Consider the following 22076-nt stretch of genomic DNA (forward strand, 5'->3'; position numbering starts at 1 on the left):
TGCCTCGTGTCTTGTTTTCTTTCTTTGGTGTTTGTAGCAAATGAAATGGAACTAAGCTCTTTAGTTTTAAATCTGCCTTGTCTCATAATTTTCATTTTTCTCTGTCTTTGGATACATAGGCATCAGTAAGTAAGCTTATTTCATTGTCCTAATATTTGTAGCTGGTAGACACACTAGTTAATTTTCCTCTCAGTGATTCCCATTCAACCTTGCGAGCTGAAACTCATATTTTATTTGTCCATTGATCAGGAAAGACATTTACTGCAAAGCTTCAGTATTTCTGTACTGCTTTTATCCCTCTTCTTGGAAGTAGAGAGAGCAAGGGTGATTGCTGAACTTGAATGGTATTATTTCTAAAGCCAAAGGAAAGCTACCTTAAAAACAAACAAACAAACAAAAAACCATGAAAAAACAAACCCAAAACACTGAGTGAAGGCCCAGAGGTTTGCTTTGAGTTCATGGACTTACGGCTGGATGCAGGCAAAGCCTTTTTTGTCTGTTATTTACAATTCCATGCGAGGCTGGGACGTGTCTTTCAGTTTACAGGGATGTGCTTCAGCCTGAGCTGCATAAAAATAATCCAGGAACAGAAGGAGGTCACCTCAGCCCTGAGAGGCGTCCTGTGGAGCCAGGAGGGAGCTGAGGAGCTTTTGAAATAATCCATTCCAGTAGCAAAAAGGTTGTGTCACCTGCATGAGCCTTCTACTGGAGGGTCCCTTCAAGTTCACAATCACTCCTTTCTCTGGCCTCTGGGTAGATGGGCAGTGCTGGAACCCCCTCACAGCTGGCTGCTTTAGGATAATGGATTCGTTTATGGGCTCTGGGAACAGCACAGCAAGGACAGGGAGCTGTGAGAGAGTCCAGAGGAGGCACCAAGAGGATCAGAGATGGAGCAGCTCTGCTGGGAGGAAAGGCTGGGACAGCTGGGATTGTTCAGCTGGAGAGGAGAAGCTTTGGGGTGACCCAGCTGTGGCCTCCCAGGGCCTGAAGGGGCCAAGAGGAAAGATGGAGAGAGACCATTGACAAGGGATGGAGGGACAGGACACAGGGAATGGCTTCCCACTGAGGGAGGGTGGGTTTGGATAGGATATTGGGAAGGAATTGTTCCCTGTGAGGGTGGGCAGGCCCTGGCACAGGGTGCCCAGAGAAGTTGGGGCTGCCCCTGGATCCCTGGAAGTGTCCAAGGCCAGGCTGGATCATCCTGGGCTGGTGGAAGGTGTCCCTGCACAGGGCAGGGGGTGGGATGGGATGAGCTTTCAGGTCCCTTCCCACCCAAACCATTCTGGGATTCAGTGATTAGCATGAAGTTAATTATTTTTCATACAGTTCTGTTCTGCCCAGAGACAAGCCTTAGGCACACTGAATTTTGGCAAACTGCAGTGGTTGGGGAGGATTTATTCACTGATACAGCCCTTCATGGAGCTTCACTGAGTGTTATTTGGACGTGGGAGTGTGATCCCTGTACTCTGTGCAAGGATTCCTGTCCTTCTTTGGTCCCTGGGACCATTAGGGAGCTGGGGATTCTCTATCTGGGTGATCCCCCACTGAAAACAGGAACCAAAATTTAAGAACCAAATGTGTTTCATTACTAAATACAGGCTTTCAGGGGACTTTTACATATCAAATAACTTAGAGGAAACTAAATATCTCTTAATTAAGCCCTATCCAGTGTCTACTTATTTAAACTTCTCTTCCAGTTTTGCCAGGGAGTATTTAACCCCCAGAGGTTAATTTTCCATTAATTTAGGTTTAGTTCTCTTTTCTGAGACATGAAACACCACCACCAAAACCAGTGGAACAGTGTGACCAGGAGGCCCAGAACTTCATCTTCCAACATTCACATCATCTTTTTTGGAGTAGGTGTCCTCTTGAAGTTGAATAAGGGGTTTGATTGTAGTTCTGTCTGATACAGACCCAAATCTTAAATTTCTCACAGGTTGAGGGGAAGATAAATTTGGTTTCAGCCTGAGGTGAACAGTGTTTAAAATAGGGCTCCCGGGGTACTTTTCTAGCAGGCAGTTTGGAGATACCGATTTTAAAATGCTGTTTCTTTTAAAATCTGCTCAGAAGTTTGTGGTATGGAAAATATTGGAGAAAAGTGGTTAATGAGGAGGCACGGGGAGGTGAGAGATGAAGTCCAGAAAGTGGGGAGGCCTCCTGCTCTTGGTGTAGAAATTCGAGGTAACCCACCTGCAGGGGCTCTTCTTTGGGTGTAACGTGGTGAAGAGATGGAATTCATACACCCGTGGATACTTCTGTGATGTTTAGTGTCTCTGGGGAGATGGGGTCCAACACTGACTGATAATTTGGAAACCTAAGAGGGTTTTGGTTTTGTTTTTTTTTTTAACAAGAGGTCAACTTATTTTTGGACTTAGCGAATAGCTGAGCAACTCTAAATTAAAACAAGCAGCGAACTTGTTTTAATTTCTCTTCCTTCCCCCTTAAAGAAGATGCAAAAGTAAATGTCTTGCCCAGTATCCCAGTGAATGTGCTCTCTCTGTTGGGTAGCAGTAGTTTGCTAGAAGTGATTGAATGGCTCTGATTCATATCACAAGTTCTTTTTTTTTAATCTCTCTCATAAGTATCTGTGTCCATGCATGTTTCCTCACATGTGATTATCTTCTTTTCTTTCAAGTCTTTTTCTTCTCTACCATTTCCAACAAAGCAGGGGAAAAAAGTCAAAGTCAGTCTTAGAAGAAGGAGACCGTCAGAGAGTTATAAGCAGCTTTGCTTCCCGTGCCATTGAGGCTCACAAGCAGTCCAATATCAATGGATCACTGAACAATAACCTCCCCAAATCCTCAAGTAACATTACCTTTTTGTCTGATGAGAACCCACTAACCACTCAGAACCCGCTGTACGTGGAGGGCCTCCCTCAGAGCCCCGCTGCTGCCGGGTTTCCACGGAAAAGGAACGATGCTCTTGATACCCTTTCTCCTTCGAGACTGGTCCTGCGAGAGGCCCCCCTGGGGGGCGGTCACCGGGCGTGGACGGTGCCCACCCACCTGACCAGGAGGCACACGGCCGGGTCCCTGAGCAGGCCGGTCATCATGGACCCCGTCCAGTGGCAGCAGGAGAGGCTCAAAGCCGGGAAGGAGGGAGCTGCCCGTCAGCAGAGCAGTGTCGATGTCAGCAGTCCGCTCTTCCAGAGGCTGAGTGGCCCCAAGCTGACTGTGAAGGAGAAGGCCAGGCAGTTTGAGCAGCAGGCGCTGCAGGAGATGAAGCAGGTGAAGTCTCCCGACGTGAAGTCCAGGCGGTCGCCGACACACAGCAGCGCTGTCCCGGAGGGAGAGAACGCCCCGGAGCAGTCTCCTAAAAGCGTGGTTGCTCCTCCTTGCCTTCACCCTTCTCCTCTGTCCTCTCCAGCACCTTTTGCTGAAGTAGTTGAAGCGGAGGCCTCCGTGGTGCCCTCTGTAATCATCACTCACCACGACTCCCCTGAAGAACATTCTCCTCCTCCAACCCGCAAACCAACTCCTCCCTCTTCTAGGATAAAGAAACCAGTTTGCCAAAGTTTTCTAGCTCCTCAGACCAAAGAAGTCATAGCAAGCATTCCAGATCCGCCTAAAACTCCCCCACCCCCCCCTCCAAAGCTGCCACCTCCACTGCCACCACCACCTCCATCCCCTCCTCTGTTGCCACCGCATCCTCCTCCTCCTCCTCCGCCCGCAGTTTCTCTTCCTTCTTCTTCTTTTCCTTCCTCTCCCTCCCCTCTTAGCCCCCGGCTGCTGTCCCCTGCCAGGCAGCCGGCTGCCCCGCCGCCGGCCGCAGTGCCAGAGCCTCCCCCTCGCCGGGAGCTCAAAGGGATCCTTAAGAACATTCAGAACTTAGCTGCCATCGAGAAGTCGGTGGCCAACATGTACAGCCAAATCGACAAGAACCACCTGCTGCCCAAGCACGTGTCCAGGCTCAAAGCGGCCGCGGCCCCAGAGCCGCCGACAGCGGGGCCCGAGGCCGAGCACAGCCAGCAGAACGGCAGCCTGGGCTGCGTCGTGGAGGAGCTGGAGCAGCGCTTCCCCTCCCAGTCCACCGCGCTGTAACGCTCCCGGCCGGCTGTTTCCGCACGGGACCTTCGGAGTTGGGATGACTGTAAGGCAGCACGCGGTGCCTGCCTCGGACTCTGCAGAAATCCCGCTTTCCCCCTTTTCTTTGCCATGACCTTTCTACCACCAATCCCCCCACGGAGACATGGTGTCTTTTCCTGTTCGCTTGGACATTTGTAATGTCTCCTGTAAACCTGCAAGTTGTTTTCTCAGGACTGTGTCTTCGCTGTTCCACCGTGTTGCTTTCTTTGTTTACCAAAAATTCTTGGGGAAAGCTGTCCCATTTTTCCCCGAGGATTGGTCCTGGCCGGCAGCGGGCTTGGCACTGCTTTCAGTTAAGCAGCTCTTACTGTAGGTAATATCAGTAAGGTTTTTCTGGAATCTCTTGCTGTGCCCACAAAATGTGCCACCTGGAAGGAACCTCCTGCCACGCGCTGGGTGTCAGAGCGGGCTCGGCAGCGGTGAGCCGGGGTGTTGGACGGGGCCTGGAGCAACCTGGGCTAGAGGAAGGTGTCCCTGCCCACGGCAGGGGGTGGAGTGAGATGCTATTTAAGGTCCCTTCCAACTATTCTGTAATTCCATGCTGCATCTTGGCATTCCACGAGCGATGACGCTCTGCTCACACGCTCTGTGGTGGCTCCAGTCAGAAGAAGGGTTTTGTCTCGATTTCTCAGCAAACCTGGCTGTCTCCCCTCCCCGTTCCCCCCTGTTCTGCCTTCCACTGCATTTTATTTTTTAACATTATAACGTTGAAAGTTTTTATTTTGTAAATTCCTTTCATGTACAAAAAATTTGTTTGTTTATTTTTTATTTTGCATGTGCATGTTGTTGATGTCTCCCTTGCATGTTCACTCTAGTTTGTCATGAGCTTTACAGCTGAAACACCTCACCTGAAACTGTAATAAAATCACTCTGATTAGTGTCACCAAGTACTTGTAAAAATCCATGGAATATGGATTTACTTACTGGCTTTTTTGCTCACAGTCATCTAAAGCAGATCTTTATATTAAAGATGTCAATTATAATTATATAGGTAAATAAATTAGCTTGTTCCTTGAAAAAAAAAGAAAGGTAAGTAAAAGCAGTTTGGGCATTTGAATGTTTGGTCCAACTTGCAAGTTTTCTTTTAGTCCTTTGCCAAAATCTAAAGTATCTGTGTTTAACAAGACAACTTTTAAAAAATGCATTTGGAAAGGCAGGTATGACATGAAGAAACAAAACTAAAACCCCAGTTCAGTACCAGATGTTGTAATTCTGAGCAAAAAGGTGATGAATTCTTTCTCAGACTGCTTAGAGCTCTTTGGCATTTCCACAGTGCCCGGCTTTTTCTCTTGTCTCCTGTCTGTTTGTTTTAAATCTGCAGTTAGGACATGTGTGGCGGCTTCAGGCTCAAACTGCTGAAGGTAGTTTCTCTTTCTTTGTCCCAGAGCCAAACTCCATGAATTGCATCCCACAAGTCCTGCTGATCCATTAGAATTTTTGTTTACCTAACCCTCCTGTTGGGCAGACTGTAGTTTCAAGGTAATATTTGAATTTAAGTACCCAAATCCCCCTTTAGAGCTCACAGACCCCTGACAGATGCTGGTGAGCAGATCATTGCATCACTGGGGAAATACTAGACAAATAGGACCTCATTTAGTGGTGCAGCAAAAGCGCAGGTGTTCAGTCATGCACAGCATAAACCCCACAGAGGTTTTATGTGGCTACAATTATTTGGGGTGTTCCCTAAGCAGAAAGACTGGACATCACACAGGAGGTCCATTTTAAACATGTGTTTCCCTGTATGAGAAGAGTCTGGGAGGGGGTCATGGCAATCAGCTCTTCACTGATGAGGAACTCCTACATTCTCATTCTGGAAAGTTAAGTTGCAAAGTTTACAAAAACTAGTTCTATTTTCATGTGTTTGTTCTCCTGTTATGGGGGTTTTTCTGTTTGTTTGTTTGATTGATTGATTTGTTTTGTTTTGTTTGTTTTTAATAACCTTTGTTAAAAAAATTCTTCTATTAGACCAGGAAAGAAGCTGTACCAGGGAAGTTCTGTCCCACTGAGGTGCCTGGGTGATGGAGGGGGAATGGTTTTCAACCAAAAGAGGAGAGTTTTAGATTAGATATTGGGAAGGAATTGTTCCCTGTGAGGGTGGGCAGGCCCTGGCACAGGTTGCCCAGAGAAGCTGTGGCTGCCCCTGGATCCCTGGAAGTGTCCAAGGCCAGGTTGGACGGGGCTTGGAGCAGCCTGGGCTGGTGGAAGGTGTCCCTGCCCATGGCAGGGGATGGCACTGGATGAGCTTTCAGGTCCCTTCCCACCCAAACCATTTCTGTTTCTGTGTTTCTGAGTTACCATTGACTGTCTCACAGTTTATAGCCATGACCTTGCTTCCCGTGTCCCACTGAACGTTTCCCTCTGACTGACTGCAGTGAGGTCTGGCTGATGATGTTTATCCAGAAGCAATTCCTCCCTCTGTGGAGAGCTTTAATTCCCTCCTGGAAACAGATGGTGTTGTTTTGACCTTTGCCTTTTTGTCACAGCAGATCCTGGTGCTGTACTGAGTGAATGGGTATTTTATGTCTCGTGGGCCCTTTTTTTTTTCCTCCTAATCGTGGCCACACTAAGCTCTCGGAGAAGTCTCAGCATCTCAAAACCCAGCGTGATGCTGTTTTTAAGAAAGCTGATTCCAAATTTAATTAGGATTACTTATATTATGCTTTTAATCTGCAATATAATGACTATCTGAGAGCAATTAAGAGTAATAAGCTTCTCCTCGGACCTTCTTTATCTGAAGATTGTTGTGGGCAATATGGAAACTAAATACAGCGCTCCTCGAGCGGGCTTTGAAAAGCCACAGATCCTCTTCTGCTGATAAATCTTCCTTTCAGCTGCTCATTAGTTTTATATTATATAGGCGACAGCGTTAATTTAATGCTGATAATCAGTTCCATGTGCTGAATATTAATAGGAGACTTTGGAGATGGTGATATTAAAGAATTAGAAGGACTTGTACTCTGTTCTCTATTAGTTACTCAGTGTAATTAGAGACTTCCCCTAGACTGCTGTCTGTGTACTAGGCTAAGCCTAACATAAATCTGAGCATTTACCCTCTCCTTCTTAAAAAATGTAATAAACATAATCCAGACTTATCCCTAAGAATGATGCCAAGGCCTAAAAGACCAAAACAATTTTAATTTTCCGAGGCAAAATGTGAAAACAGAGAACTTGATAGACAGACATAAGTGCATTTGTCATGCCCGGGAATGGCTCCAAGAAAACGAATTAAAACAACAAAAACAAATTCCCAATAAGATCAGCAGCACAAAGCCTGTGGCAAAATTGGAGAAAAAAGGCAGAAAAAAAAATTAAAAAATCATTTAACTCCCCCCTGCTGAGCAAATGTTAGAAAGTGAGTAATTTTAGTAACAGTGTTGGTACAAGGAATAGAATAGCTCCATATATTCCATATATTCCAATAGAATAGAAGCTCCAGGGCAATTCCCAGCAAGTCCTGAGTGGATACAGGAGGACCAGGAGTGGAAGAGAAGTTGTTTCACTGCCTGAGCAGGTGTGGGAGGTAACAGGGTCTCCCTGGGGACGGGCTCTGTGGGACAGCAGGGAAGGGCAGGACCTGTATCCCAATCCCCCCTTTCCCTTTGCCAAGTCCCACTGGATGCACTGGCTTTCTGGCTCTTGGAGGTCTCTCCTCATCCATTTGCAACCTGAAGCAAGAAAAGCACCCCAAGCTTTTTCACTTTCTCATGCAGTGATCCCTGTGGCCAGAGCCAAGCCAAAGAAAAACACACCTGCTGTTACAGATACAGATTTATTTTCATGCCAGTTCTGCCTCTAATTGCATTACCTTTTAGCCTCTCCCCAGCAGGAATGGCCATGTGCATCTCTGTGTAGATTCACAGGATTCTGCTAATTGTGGTTTTTTTTCTTTTTCTGACTTCTAGGCGAGGATATGCACAGCAAGAGGTGAGGCTGCCCCCCATTACCTTTAAAATATTCATGACACCACCGTGATTGTCCCATACACTCTTTGAGCGTGGGCAGCAGGTCCAGGGAGGGGATTCTCCCCCTCTGCTCTGCTCTGGTGAGGCCCCACCCGGGTCACTGTGCACAGCTCTGGTGTCCCCAGCATCAGAAGGACGTGGAGCTGTTGGAGCGAGTCCAGAAGAGGGTCCAGAAGTTGGTGAGGGGACTGGAGCACCTCCCCTGTGGAGACAGGCTGGGAGAGCTGGGAATGCTCTGCCTGGAGAGGAGGAGGTTGTGTGGAGACATCACAGCATCTTCCAGGGGTCTGCAGGGGCTACAGGGAAACAGGAGAGGGGCTGTTCATTGGGATCTGGGGTGACAGGACAAGGGGAATGGCTTCACAGAGAGGAAATTTAGTTTGGATATTGGGAAGAGATTGTTCCCTGGGAGGGTGGGCAGGCCCTGGCACAGGTTGCCCAGAGAAGCTGTGGCTGCCCCTGGAAGTGTCCAAGGCCAGGTTGGACGGGGCTTGGAGCAGCCTGGGCTGGTGGAAGGTGTCCCTGCCCATGGCAGGGCTGGAATGGGATGATCTTTAAGGTCCCTTCCCACCCAAACCATTCCCTGATTTACTGTTGTGAAACTCCTGGCAACTGAATGCTTTGGATGCCAGAAACATAAAGGGATTCCAAAACTGATGAGACATAAACTCCCTGGGGGCTGATACCCCACATGGCACAGGTGTGACCTCCAGGCTGGAAGATTGCTGCTTAACAAGGTGCCAGAAGCGGTTTCCCAGGGAATTCCCTGCACACTTGCTGTGTTTTCCAAAGTCACACCTAATCCTCTGCTCAGAGTCAGGAACTGGGCTGCTCACACCTCCCCTGCAGCTCAGTGGACTCTGTTGCTTTGCAGCAGCATTTTCTCCAGCAGTGAATAACAGGGAGAAGAGGTTCCTTCAGAACAATCTCATTTAATAATTGGAAAGGTCCCCAAAAAATACATTTCTCTCATAAAGGTTGATATTTACTGGTTTTCTTACTCCCTTTGCAGAGCTGGTTTGTGTCTCTCAATTCAGATACAGAACTTAGTCCTCTGGGCCTCTGAGAGGAGTCCTTGAGTTAAATATTTTAGAGAATCACCCCATAAACAGGGGATTTGATTTTATATTAGGTAAAGGAAATGGTGGACTTTAAAGGGATTTCAGTACATGAGGTGCTTGGCAGTGTTCTCACAAGGTATGGGAGGATCCAGTGACTGCCAAAAAAACCTCTGAAGGACCCATGGTTTTAGCATTTATTTCCACTCTTAAGCACCAGTGACCTGCACTTTAGTTGTTAATACCTAATTAAGCCCGTTTCTCATTTTCTTTTGTAGCAACAGCAGTTGCTGAGACCTTCTCTTCTCAGACCAGAGGTATCACTATTTTCCTTTTTTTTTTTTTTTAATTATTCTCCAAGTTTTTAAATGGCTTTTACATCATTTCCTGATAAAAACTGTCTGTCTCAAGTAATTTTTTTTCCCCTGGCTCTTAGATAAAAAGGGAAGTTCTGGCATTGTATTTATGTTATTTTAATTAAAAATCCTAAATTTACTGCAGCTTGGTATTTTCAAGGCCAGGTTGGACGGGGTTTGGAGCAACCTGGGCTGGTGGAAGGTGTCCCTGCCCACGGCAGGGGGTGGAGCTTTATGAGCTTTAATGTCCCTTCCAACCCAAACCAATCTGGGATTCTGTGGTTTCCCCCATGGGCATCTCTCAGTGACTGCCATGGGCTTCCTCTCACAGACTGAAAGCTCTCCCAGCTCCGGATTTACAGACAGAGGAATTTCCCCGCTCTCCAAGTGCAGTCTGATTTTTGCCCTCTGTCAGTCAGCTGCTCATTGGTTGCTGTCCCTGAGCTGAGCTCAGCAGCTGCCCTGCTGAGGGACTGGAAGCATTGACACGCTGCTGGGAAGGGCAAAGGCAGCTCTGGATCACAAACCTTTCTGTTTCAGACCTTTCAGACCCAGGCTGTTTCCAGAATAAGCAACAGGTTGAATGTGAGATGCTGCTGTCGCTGGTGTTTTTGTGATACAGAATAGGGATCATTTCTGCAGTCATTAGAAGCAATTACACCATAAGTAATAATAATAATGTTGGTAATTGCCTTTTTCATCAGACATTGCTGTGTTTGACTGTTTGCACTCACTCAGTGCTTCTCTTTTACAGGAGCTGAGCATGGAGTCTGGAATTGATCCAGGGCAGGAATACTATGGGCAAGATTACTACAGTTATGAGCATGGGTATATTTTGATTTTCTCTATTTATTTCTGAAAATGCTGCTTTTCCAGGCTGGTGGTGTCTATTATTACAGCAGCTAATCAGGAGGCTTTCCTTCACCTCAGGATTACTTTAATCTTTGTGTCCACAAAAGCATGCACTGACAACAAAACTCTTTCCAGAAGTTAAGGGGGTGTTTGATAACTCCCTGCTTCTTTAGCAATCTCATTATTCCACTTGCAGAGCGTGCACCCATCTATCATGCTGCTGTTACATCCATGGTTTGGTTATTTCGTGTGTTTCTGCTGTCTTGGAGATTAATTCCCGTCACCTCCTCCCCTTCTGAGTTCAGGGATTAATCTCTCTGCTCTCTGCTCCCAGCCAGCATCCAGCCTTTTAAATTTCCCTCGAAGAACATCATCCTGCCTTGTTGTGATAAAGCCCATTGGGCTGCAAGCACCTCAGGGCTGCTGGCCTTGCAAGGGATTCCCCAGGGGACCAGTTATGAAAACGATCCCCCAAGGAATCAGGTGGATGGAAGGAGGGTCACTGCACAGGGCACAGGGTTGGACTGGATGATCCCTATGGGTCCCTCCCGGCTCAGCTGTGCTGTGTGATTTGTTGCTGTGTGATTTGTTGCTGTGTGATTTGTTGCTGTGTGGTTTGTTGCTGTGTGGTTTGTTGCTGTGTGGTTTGTTGCTGTGTGGTGAGACGAGGGTGTGCTGGTGTCCTCGGCAGGTACGAGCTGCCGCAGTACGGGAGCCGCCGCCGGCTGCTGTCCCCGGCGGGCATGTACGACGAGTACGGCGAGGTGCTGGTGGAGAACGACGCTGGCTACTACTACAGCCCCCACGGACCCCCGGCCGACGAGGTGAGAGGCTCTGGGGTGCTGGGCCTGCCTCTGCAGCAGGATGGGGCAGCACCAAACCTTGCCAGACGTGTGTGTTGCTATTGACAGACCAGAGAAGCGTCTCTTCCCACGCCGAGCGTTGTCTGCCTTTCTGATGGTCCCTAAAAGTTTGTGTCAGCACCTATTTCCCTTCTTCTGAAAACAGAAGGGAATTGCCAAGTTTCCTTGAATATCCACCATCTGTTTTTCCCCTCAGTGTAGATTTTCAGTTCAAAGAAAAATCCATGTTGCCTTAGGTAATTCCATTTTATGTCGTTAACCAAATAAGGAGACCTTATGGTGTCTGAAGGGGCTACAGGGAAGCTGGAGAGGGGCTGTTCATCAGGAACTGGAGTGACAGGACAAGGGAGGATGGCTTCACCCTCACAGAGGGGAAATTTAAGTGAGATATGTGGAAGAAATTCTGTACTCAGAGGGTGGGCAGGCCCTGGCACAGGTTGCCCAGAGAAGCTGTGGCTGCCCCTGGATCCCTGGAAGTGTCCAAGGCCAGGCTGGACAGGGCTTGGAACAACCTGGGCTGGTGGAAGGTGTCCCTGCCCGTGGCAGGGGGTGGCACTGGATGATCTTTAAGGTCCAGCCCAAGCCATTCTGTGTTTCAATTGATTCTGTTACTAATATTCCACCTAAAACTGATGACTTTCCACTGAGCAAAGCAGTACCTGAACTCATTATCATAAATTTCACAACTGAATGTAAAAAAAAATTAAAATGTCATCGGCAACCAGAAGAAAGTGGAAGTAAAGTTTCCTTTAAAAAAAAAAAGAAATCTAATTTTCATGAATCCTAGACTCTCAATCCATTATTAAATGAGAAGAATAACTTTTCTAAGCCATTATTTTTCCCTGTTGTGGAGTAAGGCATCTGTGCACTTGCAGCCTGTTCTACAAGTAAACTTTCCTCATAACTTTGGGGAAAAAAAGAGTTCTATAACAGGTAAGTTAGTTTTGCTGCTGGGAAAAAATGGTGTGTGTGTGTTCCTCCTGACTCCTTTTAGGGTACAGGCTTTCACCATAACTGTCTTTCAGATGGTAATCAACTCGCTTTCGTGATTTGCAGGGGATGAGTCAAGTCAGAGGTGCTCCGAGCAGAGGGATAAGCCAGGCAGCGGGGGCTCCAATAGGAGCTAGACCTTTAGGTGGTGGGATGGACCCGAGGAGGGGTCCTGGACCGTGCAGGACCGGCCAGGGCAAGAGGAGACTGAGAGCAGTGATGCACGTGAGCCGCGTAGCAGTCAGCGCTCACAAACCAGTGGGAAGAGCCGAGTCCGCTCGTTCCCGGTGGAAGAAAGCCAAGATATTCCCAATGATCCTGCAGAAAGTGAAAGGCAGCAGGAAAGACTCCAGCTACGCCAAGCTGATGTCGGCTCGCCAAGCAGAGGGAGACAAAAGCGTGATCATTGGGGGGAGCTACTTCCAGAAATCCACGGACGACAGACCTTCCGTGAGGAAACTAAACCGCGTGTTAAAGCGCATCAGCGTCTCCAGGAAGCTGCAGGAGCCTCTCGGCAGGGATTTGGCGCGCGGAGAGGAGGAGTCTGAAAGAGAGGAGGCAAAATCGGGAGTCTCAATCAGTATCACGGCAGAGAGCGAGCAGGAGGAGAGCGATTATGAGAAGGGGAAGAAGAGGAGGAGGCGGCGCACCTCGGAGGAGTCATCTGAGAAGAGCAGCAGCTCCGGCTCGGAGTCGGAAGACAAAGACTACTTGAAAATAACTCTGGACCAAGATGAAGCCACAGAAAGTACTGTGGACTCGGATGAAGAAACTGGGCAGGATCTGGGGGATTCTGAGGATGACTCTGAGTCCAGCTCCAGCAGTGAATCGGAGGAGGACTCGTCTGAAGAGGATGAGGACGACGACGAGGAAGACTCCGACAGTGATGAGGGCAGCAGCCTGTCAAAGAGCTCGTCCACACGAAGCTCCTACAGCAGATCAGGGACCAGCGAGTCCAGCAGCAGAAGAAGCACTGAAATGTCCAGTGTAAAAAGCAGGGGAGGGAGCTCCCATGGCAGAGCAAGACGCTCCAGCCAGAAATCCAGCGGCTCTACTGCATCAGGCACTGACAGGGACACGAGCTACAGGAAAACTTCAGGATCCAGCTACAAGAGCAAAACCTCCTCTGCCAGCGTCGAGATAGAAGACACCATAGAAGAGGTGTCAGAAGAAGAGGAAGAAGCAGATGAGGAGGCAGAGAATTCAAGCAAGGCAGTTTCTAAAACATCTGCAAAACCTGGAGAGGGCAAGAAAGGAAAACCAGCTGTCAGTGGTGAGGACAGCGAGGAGGAGAGCGCAGGAGAGGCTGGCACAGATGGTAGTGACAGGGAGGAAACTCTCAGTAAGAATGAATCTTCTTGCCTAGAAAGTGAAATCAGTGGGATTTCCAAAGGTCCCAAGGTGAAAAAAACAGGAAAAAAGGTGTCCCAGGAGCAGAGTCAGTCTCAGTCAGGTGAGAGCCTGGAGACTGGAGTCACGGAGTCGGAGGCTGCGGGGGATTCCACGTCCTTCTAAAGAGGACTGACAGTAGGTGGATGGTTTGCAGTGAGGAGTGGGTTTGTTTGCTGTGCCTTCTGTGTGGCCTTTCTGCTGGCTAGAGACAGCCAAAGAGAAAAGGGCAAAGCTTATTGATTCAGGTTTTGACTGTCTTAAGGATGGAACTGTAGAAAAGCAAACCCTGTGAGAGGAATATATATGTTTTATATATATACACACACACTATATATATACACTTAGTGACTTCATGGTGAATAAAGATTAACTTTCGTGGAGCAATGGCAGGAAGAAATGGTTTATTTTCCTGCTGTTTTCCATAATATAGATGAAGATGCATTCAGAGTAATTTGTACCAAGTGTGACTTCTCAAAAGCTTAAGAATAATCACCACCCCTTTGTACCTTGCATGATTTTCTTTCTCTGAAAACCATCTTTTTTCGTGGTCGTGTGTGTTTTGCAGTGGGATTTAACTGATGGTATCTGCTGATGGTGTTTGCATCATTAATTCAGAAAGGGTAGGAGCTTGTTTCAGTGTACTGCAAGGAGGCATTTATTTCAAAAAGATCAATTATAATTAAAATAAGTAGTGGGGCTTGTGTAATCACTCTGTGTTAATCACTATTAGTACAAAGTTGCAGCAGCATGGAAATTGTTTGCATTAATTCTTTTTTTTTAAAAAAAAGGATATAAATTAGATTAAATCTGAAGTCTTGTTTATCCACCACTTTCCATTTAATAGCCAAGCATCTCCAGCAATTCCACCGGATTGGAACTGGCACAAAGCCTTATATTGAGCCCTTCTTTTTATAGCCAGCCAATTTTACCAGCGCCGTGCCTGAGGATTTCCCTTGTGGAGGTCCCGAGCTTTTCTCAGCTCAGATGTGTTGTGCATATAAAGCAGAGCTGCTCGGTGCCACTTCTGCACTGAATCCACAGTGGAGTCATGGAAGAAAACTTCCTAGGCCTTCCCAGAACTTACACATCAGAGTGGTTTCTTGGAAGAATTGCCTCCCCAGCAGCTTCCTCCTCAGCTCCCGGCCCGAGGAAAGGGCGCACAGAGCGAGTCAGGAGAAACTGATATGAGTTATTAATTAACTAACAGACAGGAAAAGGGCAGGGAAATGTAAGAGAGATGTAATGACGTTTCTGTTTCTTGTCCAACAGTGGGCCAAAAAGAAGCGGATCAAGCTGGTGGTGGACCCGGAGTACGAGACCAGCTCCACGGGAGAGGACAGCGCTCCCGACTCGGGCCAGAGGAGCCGGCTCAGCAGCGCCAGCGTGCAGCCCAACGTCAACGGCAACATCTACATCGCCCAGAACGGCTCCGTGGTCAGGACCCGGCGCGCCTGCCTCGGCAACAACCTGAAAGCCACGTCCCCGGTGCGGCTGGGGAAGCAGTTCAAGAAACTGGACAAGCTGGCGGTGACGCACGAGGAGAGCGTCCCGCTGAACACCTTGTCAAAGGGACCCGCGCCCGGTGACAAAATGAACACGAGACCTTGCAGCGTCTCCTTTGCAGCCTCTACTATAGGGGCCGAAAATACAGTGACAAAGCCCGGGGGGTCCAAAACGAAAAGCACAGAGGAGCGGGAATCGGTTGTTGACCACGAGGATGTCAGAGAGCCCCTGGAGTCGCACAGTGAACACACACAGTCAGATGAGGAGGAGCTCTGGATGGGCCCTTGGAACAACCTTCACATACCAATGACGAAACTGTGATTTTAGTTCCTTTTTTTTAATTTTCATTTTTACTTCGGTTTATAATAAACTGCGCTTTTTATCGTCACCCAGGGGAGATGTCCGAGGTTTGTGTCGTGCACATCCGTTGTCTACCAACGACACGCTTTAAAAGTCTCCAGACACAATTTGCACTCACATTTGTACCGAATAATTGTCCTCCCCACCAACTCTTTTGACAGGCTCCCATTTCACTAAACAGTCCTTGGTTTAAATTACTGAGTTCTTTTGGATCTGGATTTCTTGTTTTAATAAACAGTAAACTACTAATAAATGCACAGCACCCTTTTGGTTCACTTTCCAGACAGTTCTATACCTGCCTACCTTGTTTTTCTGTATGGTACTCGTGGCTATACTGGTCAGATTTGGAAACTGTCTATTTATGTTCGAGATTTACTCTCCGGAGCTCTGCATCCTGAACTCGGAGTAATAAATTAAAAATAAATCCATGAAAGTCAATGGAGCAAATCCTCGGCTGGCTTAACTTCGAGTAACAGTTCCAGAGTCGATAGGGATAGAGCAGTGGGTGCAAACGGAGCACCTCGCTCAGTGCCCAGCTGGCAAACTTATGGAATCAGAGTTCCTGAGGTTATAGCACCTTGCCACATAGAAAAGCGGAATAGAAGATGAAATCAGATAAAAATTGCAAAGAGGAAGGGAATGTGTAGCAATTAATCACATTCAGAGCTACCTGGCCGTGGTTTGTTCATTTTCCTCTGTAAATGAGCTCGTTCCAATTTTCTTCTCCAGTCAATTTTTCATCTTTTCATCTCTTCCCACATCAGTTCTGTTTGCTCCTTTCTGCAGTCTTTAGCTGCAGTTTTTATGCTCCATCAGTAATTGTCATCCTATGGCTATATTCCCACGAAACAAGCCGGGATGATACACGAGCCCGGGTGATAGAGGCAGGCATTAAAGAGTAATTAATAGGAAGGGGATGGATCCATTTCCAAGCCCAGCTGGCTGTTGGGTCGAGCGGTGCAATCACCATTCCACTCCCATCGTGGTGAACATAAACCTGCTGAAAAGACAAATGGATGGCAGGGGGGAGAGGATGAAAAGGGAACATTTTATGAGGGTGACATGCACAGACAGATCTGTGAAGGGCAAAGGGTGTCAGAACACACACACACACACACAAACACAGAGTCATTTCCCAAACTTTCAGGGCACATTACTTGGAAAAGACACACCATAAATTTGGGCACGTGCCTCTAATTTCTGTTTGTACCTCAGAGTAATGAGTTGTTGTTGTCACAGCTTGAACAGGGAGCTGAGAAATGTAGTCACCAATTGGTCTGTAGTCACCAATACCCAAAAGACATTGATACAGAGCATAGCATTTCTGCTCCAATATGATACCAGAGAGAAAAAGTGTCCTGTTGTGTTGTACCAGCTTTTTTCCAGCATAAGATCAAACTAGCTGTGAGAATCACATGGATTGCTCTGGAAAGACTGGAAGAGTCACCCCGTGCCATTAGCAGGGCAGAGATTGGCATCGCTGTTCTTCCCCTGTTCTGCAGCTGAAGCTTCACCCCCAGGTGTGGGCGAGGATGGCTCTGCTCTGTCAGGGAATGGACTTGTGCTGCTGGGGCTGTGTCTGTTGTCCCTTTTCCACAGGTGCTCCTCCTCCAGAGCCCTCGGGGATGCGTCTTTAGGAGCCGCTCGCATGTTCTGCTGATGTAAACGTGACCTTTCTGTCAAATACCACCTCCTCAAGCTGAGGTTTCTGACCAAATACTTTGAGCAATGGTGCTTGTTTTTAGGCATGAGAAATGAAATGTAGCCTATCACACACGAGGGAAAAAAACCAACAAAACAAAACCAAACCACTGGGTATTTCTTTTTCTTAACTCTTTTATCTTGGCATATTTGCACTTGGTACCTTACAACAAAACAGCTGTTTGGAATTTAGCTGGAGGCTGGACATACACATAAGACTGATGGAAGAAAGAAAGAAAAAAAAAAAGAAATCTATTCTTTGAAATAACCAGTAAAATGTTCTATTTTAATCCTGTTTAAGATACTGTTGTTATTTCGCTGCCTGATTTCTGATGCAGAGTCTGTCAGTTCTGTTCTTACTAATCCTTCGACGTGCTTTGGACAGACACATTTTCTCCCAGCTGCTCTCAATTTTCTGAGGGAGAACCAAGTGGTATCTTTATGTCTAGAGACTCACAGCTCCACCAGCTGTAGCTCTGAGCGGGATCCTCAGGCTGGACACTGGTGGTCAGTAGTGCTGTCCGTGCCTCTGGGAGGCAAAACCCCTCAGCACCATCTCCTTTGTGCTGTCCGAGCACTCAGAACCTTTCCCACAACGCAAAGAGCATAAGAAATTCCACTTTTTCAGCAGTGAGGGGAAGGGGGGCTATGTTATCTAAAATTTTAGCTGGGTTTTAGCTAAACTTTCAAAAGCACTGTTGGCTTTGTAAAGTCTTTCACACCTGGGTGGGAGGGGGTGGATGTGTTTTTTCCTCCTTTATTTTCTGTGGATGTAATAGTGTAAATTGATACAGAATTCACAGCTTTGCTTTCTGGGGGTGCCACACTGGCAGGGTGAGCCGGTCCAGAAAGTCCCTCCAGCTGTCCCTTTGGGAAGCCCAGCCTCAGCAGTGGCTTTGGATACAGCAAGTGGAATAACAGATCTGTGTCCGGGGATATAATTCACAGATATTTAACCACTGGAATTTGTCAAGCTGAGGCAAAGCCCGAGCAGCTTCCCCTGGGTGGCAGCACTGCTCACTGGCTGATGGATCAAGGTGATAATCATCACTCCTGCCACTGATTCAATCCGGACACTCCTCCAAGCAGGCACTGAGGGTTTCGTGGTTCAGCACAGCACCTGCTACATTTCCACTGTGAGGAGGATTCCCGTGCCCAGCTGTGGGGCTGTGTAATTCCCACTGGGAGGCAGGACAGGGAGAGCCAGGTTGGAAAATAGAAATAGTTTGGGTTTCTCCTTTCTGTATATACTACCATGAGCAAGACTGTAAGGCCCCACGGCTCTATCAGGGACCTGTTGGGAAGCTTAAAATATTTAGGTATAAAGGGTGGGTGGTCCTTGCCCCCAGGATTTGGTGGGGGGGAAAGGACAGTAGGGTGGTGGTGGGTGACATGTGCGTGTCTTGGTGCCTTCTGCTGCCGGAGATGTCCCAGCACATTCACTCAGCATCCCCCACCAAGGGTTGAATCCCCCCAGAACCTGCTTATGTAGCTGGAAAACTTTCCCAGTCAGCAAAATGGAAAAGTGCTTGGGGAAAAAAAACAAAAACAAAAATCCTGAATTTTTAGCAATGGGAGAACACCACCATCCTGAGACAAATTTCAGCTCATGTGGTGGAAAAACACATAGTGGGAACGGGCTGTTTTGGACCAGTCACAACCTGCTGACCCCTCAAATGCTGCACAAAGAAATGGGGACTTGAAGACACATCTGAAGACCAAGAGGAAAGATTGAGAGAGGCTATTTCCAAGGGCCTGGAGTGGCAGGACAAGGGGGAATGGCTTCCCACTGTCAGAAGGCAGGGTTAGATGGGATAGTTGGAAGGAATCCTTCCCTGTGAGGGTGGGCAGGCCCTGGCACAGGTTGCCCAGAGAAGCTGTGGCTGCCTCTGGATCCTTGGGAGTGTCCCAGGCCAGGCTGGACGGGGCTTGGAGCACCCTGGGCTGGTGGAAGGTGTCCCTGCCCGTGGCAGGGGGTGGCACTGGATGATCTTTCAGGTCCCTTCCAACCCAAACCATTTCTGTTTCTGTGTTTCTGAGTTACCATTGACTGTCTCACGGTTTATAGCCTGTGAGAGACTTACATTTATTGCAAAGTATTGATAAACCTCAAGGTCAGATAAGCCCAAAGAAGGTGCAGTTTCTCAGGTGAATTTTGAAGGCAGCTGGTGCTCAAAAGCCGAGGACTGAGGAGTAGTGCCTTTTTTCTTTATTAGTGGAAGAGGAGAGTTTCAGTCACTTCCCTGTTTGGAGTGGGAGCAGTGATCCCAGCTGACCACATGATAAAGCTGTAGCAGGGAGTGGATCAATAGTGCAGCAACAACAGCAGCAGAACTGGGTAATTCACTCCTAGTGTAACAAAAGCCAGGCTTTCAGGGTGGCGCAGCTGGAGTGGAGTTCATCTTTCTGGCTGTGATTGTTGGAGTTTATCTTTCTGACAATGATCGTTGCACTTTACAGGATAAAATTGTATTGATCCTTTCACTATCACCCAGCAGGAGCAACTCCAGCCCTGCTCCCAGCCCCGTCCAACCCGGCCTTGGACACTTCCAGGGATCCAGGGGCAGCCACAGCTTCTCTGGGCAGCCTGTGCCAGGGCCTGCCCACCCTCACAGGGAACGATTCCTTCCCAATATCCCACCAAACCTGCCCTCTGGCAGTGTGAGGCAGAAAGGGGGAGTTGCACAGATCTGTTGGTTTTAACAATTATTTGGCTTTCAGGAGGTCCTGTTGAAACTCTGCCTCTGGACAGGCTGATCTTGCTCGGAGGGGAAAATAGCTGGTAAGTTGTTTGTGCTGGATTCAAATGGATTTGGGAAAGGGACAGTGCCTGTGCAGTGGCCGTTTCACAGCTTTTCATGGAGCAAAGACAAGATCCTGTGTCAAACCATTAAAAATCTCTGTCTTCACCTTCATAACTCTGCTGAAGTGCTTAAAGAACAGAAAACATCACCTTTTAGGGCCACAGAGCTAAAATTACCCTTTCTTAGTGTATGCCACTCTAGATTTTGCTCTCTGCTCCCAGAAGACTGTGGACATGGTACCCCAAGAGCAGGTTCAGGGCTTACCTGTTCGCAGGGCAGGTGTTCCCTGCAGCCCTATGGCTGATGGAGAAGGAGCCGGGGACAGGATAATTACAGAGAAGGGCAGCTTCTGTGCAGAACTGAATGTTGTGTGACAGTGGAGGGAGGTTTAGTTCTGTTTCAAGAGCTTGGGGAGAACCATAACACCAAAGTTTACAGAAATTCTGCTTTGCCGCGATTACTTTTAGTATGTGAGACAGGAATTCTTGTTTCCTCAGTAAAGGTCACCAGGGGAAATTGCACTGAGGTCAGTGTTTAATCTGATTAATGTTCCACAGGTAGAAAGATGATTACTTTCTAACGTATTGTACGTCAGACATTAGACAGCTTTATTCTAATTTCTTGGCGGGCCGGGGGCGGGGCTGAGGAGCCCCGATACTGACACAGTCCGTACCCGGGATTGCTGCCGGTGCTGCGATTGCTGCTCCCCGGGGGATGTCCCTGCAGCAGTGCAAGGGGTGCGGGGAGCGCAGCAGGTGCAGCGAGCTGGGGCGGGACTGTGACCCGGGACAGTGTGCATAATCCCCCAAACCCGCACCTAAATCGAGCCCAAAAGAACCCCAAAGCCCAGAGCCAAACGCGGCGGGATGGTGCTGGCCCCGGCCCCCTGCACGCACTGGCCCCGCCCCCTGGCCGCCCGGCCCCTCCCTGCCTGTCTCCAAGAACGCCGCTGTCCCCGCAGGCTCCGCCGCCTCTCCCCCTTCCCCTTGTCCCGGGAGAGCTCCCGGACGGGACGTGACCGCGGAGCTCCCCCCGCCTTTCCCTGGTCCCAGCAGCGCCCGCCGGGGCTGCGGAGGCGGCGGCGGGAGCCGCGCTCGAGCGCTGATTGGGCCGCGCTATTCAAGGGCGGGCGGGGCTGGCGCAGCCCCCGCTGCTTGAGCGTGAGGGCTGGGCTGGGATCGCTGGGCTGGGCTGGGCATGGGAGAGCACCGTGTGCTCCGTGCCCCTGGAACGGGGCAGCTGGGCGGTGCTTTGGTGCCGACTTAAAGCTCTTTCCTCGTTCTGTGTCAGTTTCCAGCCTCCCTCGTGGTTTCCCTGGTGCTGGCGGAGCGTGGCGAGGTGTGCTTCCTGCTGGGAGAGAGAAGGACCTCGGGAAGCTGCTCTGCGACCACAGGTGTGCCGAGCCTGGGAGTTTGTACCGGTAAGAGCAGGGTTTGCCTTGGAACTCCAAAACCTTTCCCCGTTACCTGGTTATGAGGCAAAGACTAGTCTCACTTAGTCTGTTTGTGCTGCATTAACACTTTTTACTCCTTTTCTAAAGAAAGAATAAAGAGGGGAACTAGGGCAGCAGAAAAGCACCACGTACTCTGCAACCAGGTGAAGTGACTTGAAGTTGATAAGGTGGTCACTTAGAATTTCGGGGGCTCCAGGCACAGGTTACCACCAGAGAGCACCAAGGGAGCCCCTCAGAGACCTTATGAGAGTTTGTGTGTATGGGAACAGGTGTTGGGAAATGTCCTGAGCGTGGAACAGGAATGCAGGGAACAAAATGAACCCTCAGGGAATGCTGAGTCCTCCCATCAGCTGCAGCAGAGGCACCTCTGTGTGCACTGTGGGAGCTGATGGCCAGGGCCCCCGGTGGGCTGGGATCACTGCAGGGTGTTGTCAGCAAGGAATGCCTGGCTTCTAAAACTCCCCAGCTGAGTCTTAGAGGCTTCTTTGCCGAGCTGTTTTGAGGCAGCCAAATTGGCCCCAGGCAGGGACTCTGCGCCTGCTCTCCTGGTGTGCCCAGGGATCTCTGGGCCTTCACGCCGGCACCGAGATGTTCTCGGGAAGACCCTCAGATCCCCGGAGCAGTCTGGGACACGGGCAAGATCCCCCTGCATTTTCGGGGGCAGATTGGGCCCCCCTGGAGGGACAGTGCTGTTGCT

General features: G+C 48.7%; 1 protein-coding gene across 7 annotated transcripts in view; it reads left to right on the top strand.

The window, feature by feature from the left end:
- PCDH15 (protocadherin related 15) overlaps positions 1-15868 on the top strand; it is a 460568-nt gene extending 444700 nt beyond the window's left edge. For 4 of the 7 annotated variants that reach the window (XM_050305496.1, XM_050305499.1, XM_050305498.1 and 1 more), the window contains 5 exons: positions 7988-8009; positions 9384-9422; positions 10216-10289; positions 11005-11137; positions 14828-15868. In XM_050305496.1, the coding sequence (XP_050161453.1) occupies positions 7988-8009; positions 9384-9422; positions 10216-10289; positions 11005-11137; positions 14828-15382 (823 nt within the window). In that variant the 3' untranslated portion in view covers positions 15383-15868. Of the gene's footprint in view, positions 1-539; positions 1098-5470; positions 6264-7987; positions 8010-9383; positions 9423-10215; positions 10290-11004; positions 11138-12232; positions 13640-14827 lie in introns of those variants that run through there. The other 3 variants (XM_050305502.1, XM_050305500.1, XM_050305501.1) reach the window with 3 other exon arrangements.
- The last annotated feature ends 6208 nt before the right edge of the window (positions 15869-22076 follow it).

The sequence above is a fragment of the Myiozetetes cayanensis genome, unplaced genomic scaffold (assembly GCF_022539395.1).
Source record: "Myiozetetes cayanensis isolate MyiCay16 unplaced genomic scaffold, myiCay2020 scf10, whole genome shotgun sequence".
NCBI classification, from domain to species: domain Eukaryota; kingdom Metazoa; phylum Chordata; class Aves; order Passeriformes; family Tyrannidae; genus Myiozetetes; species Myiozetetes cayanensis.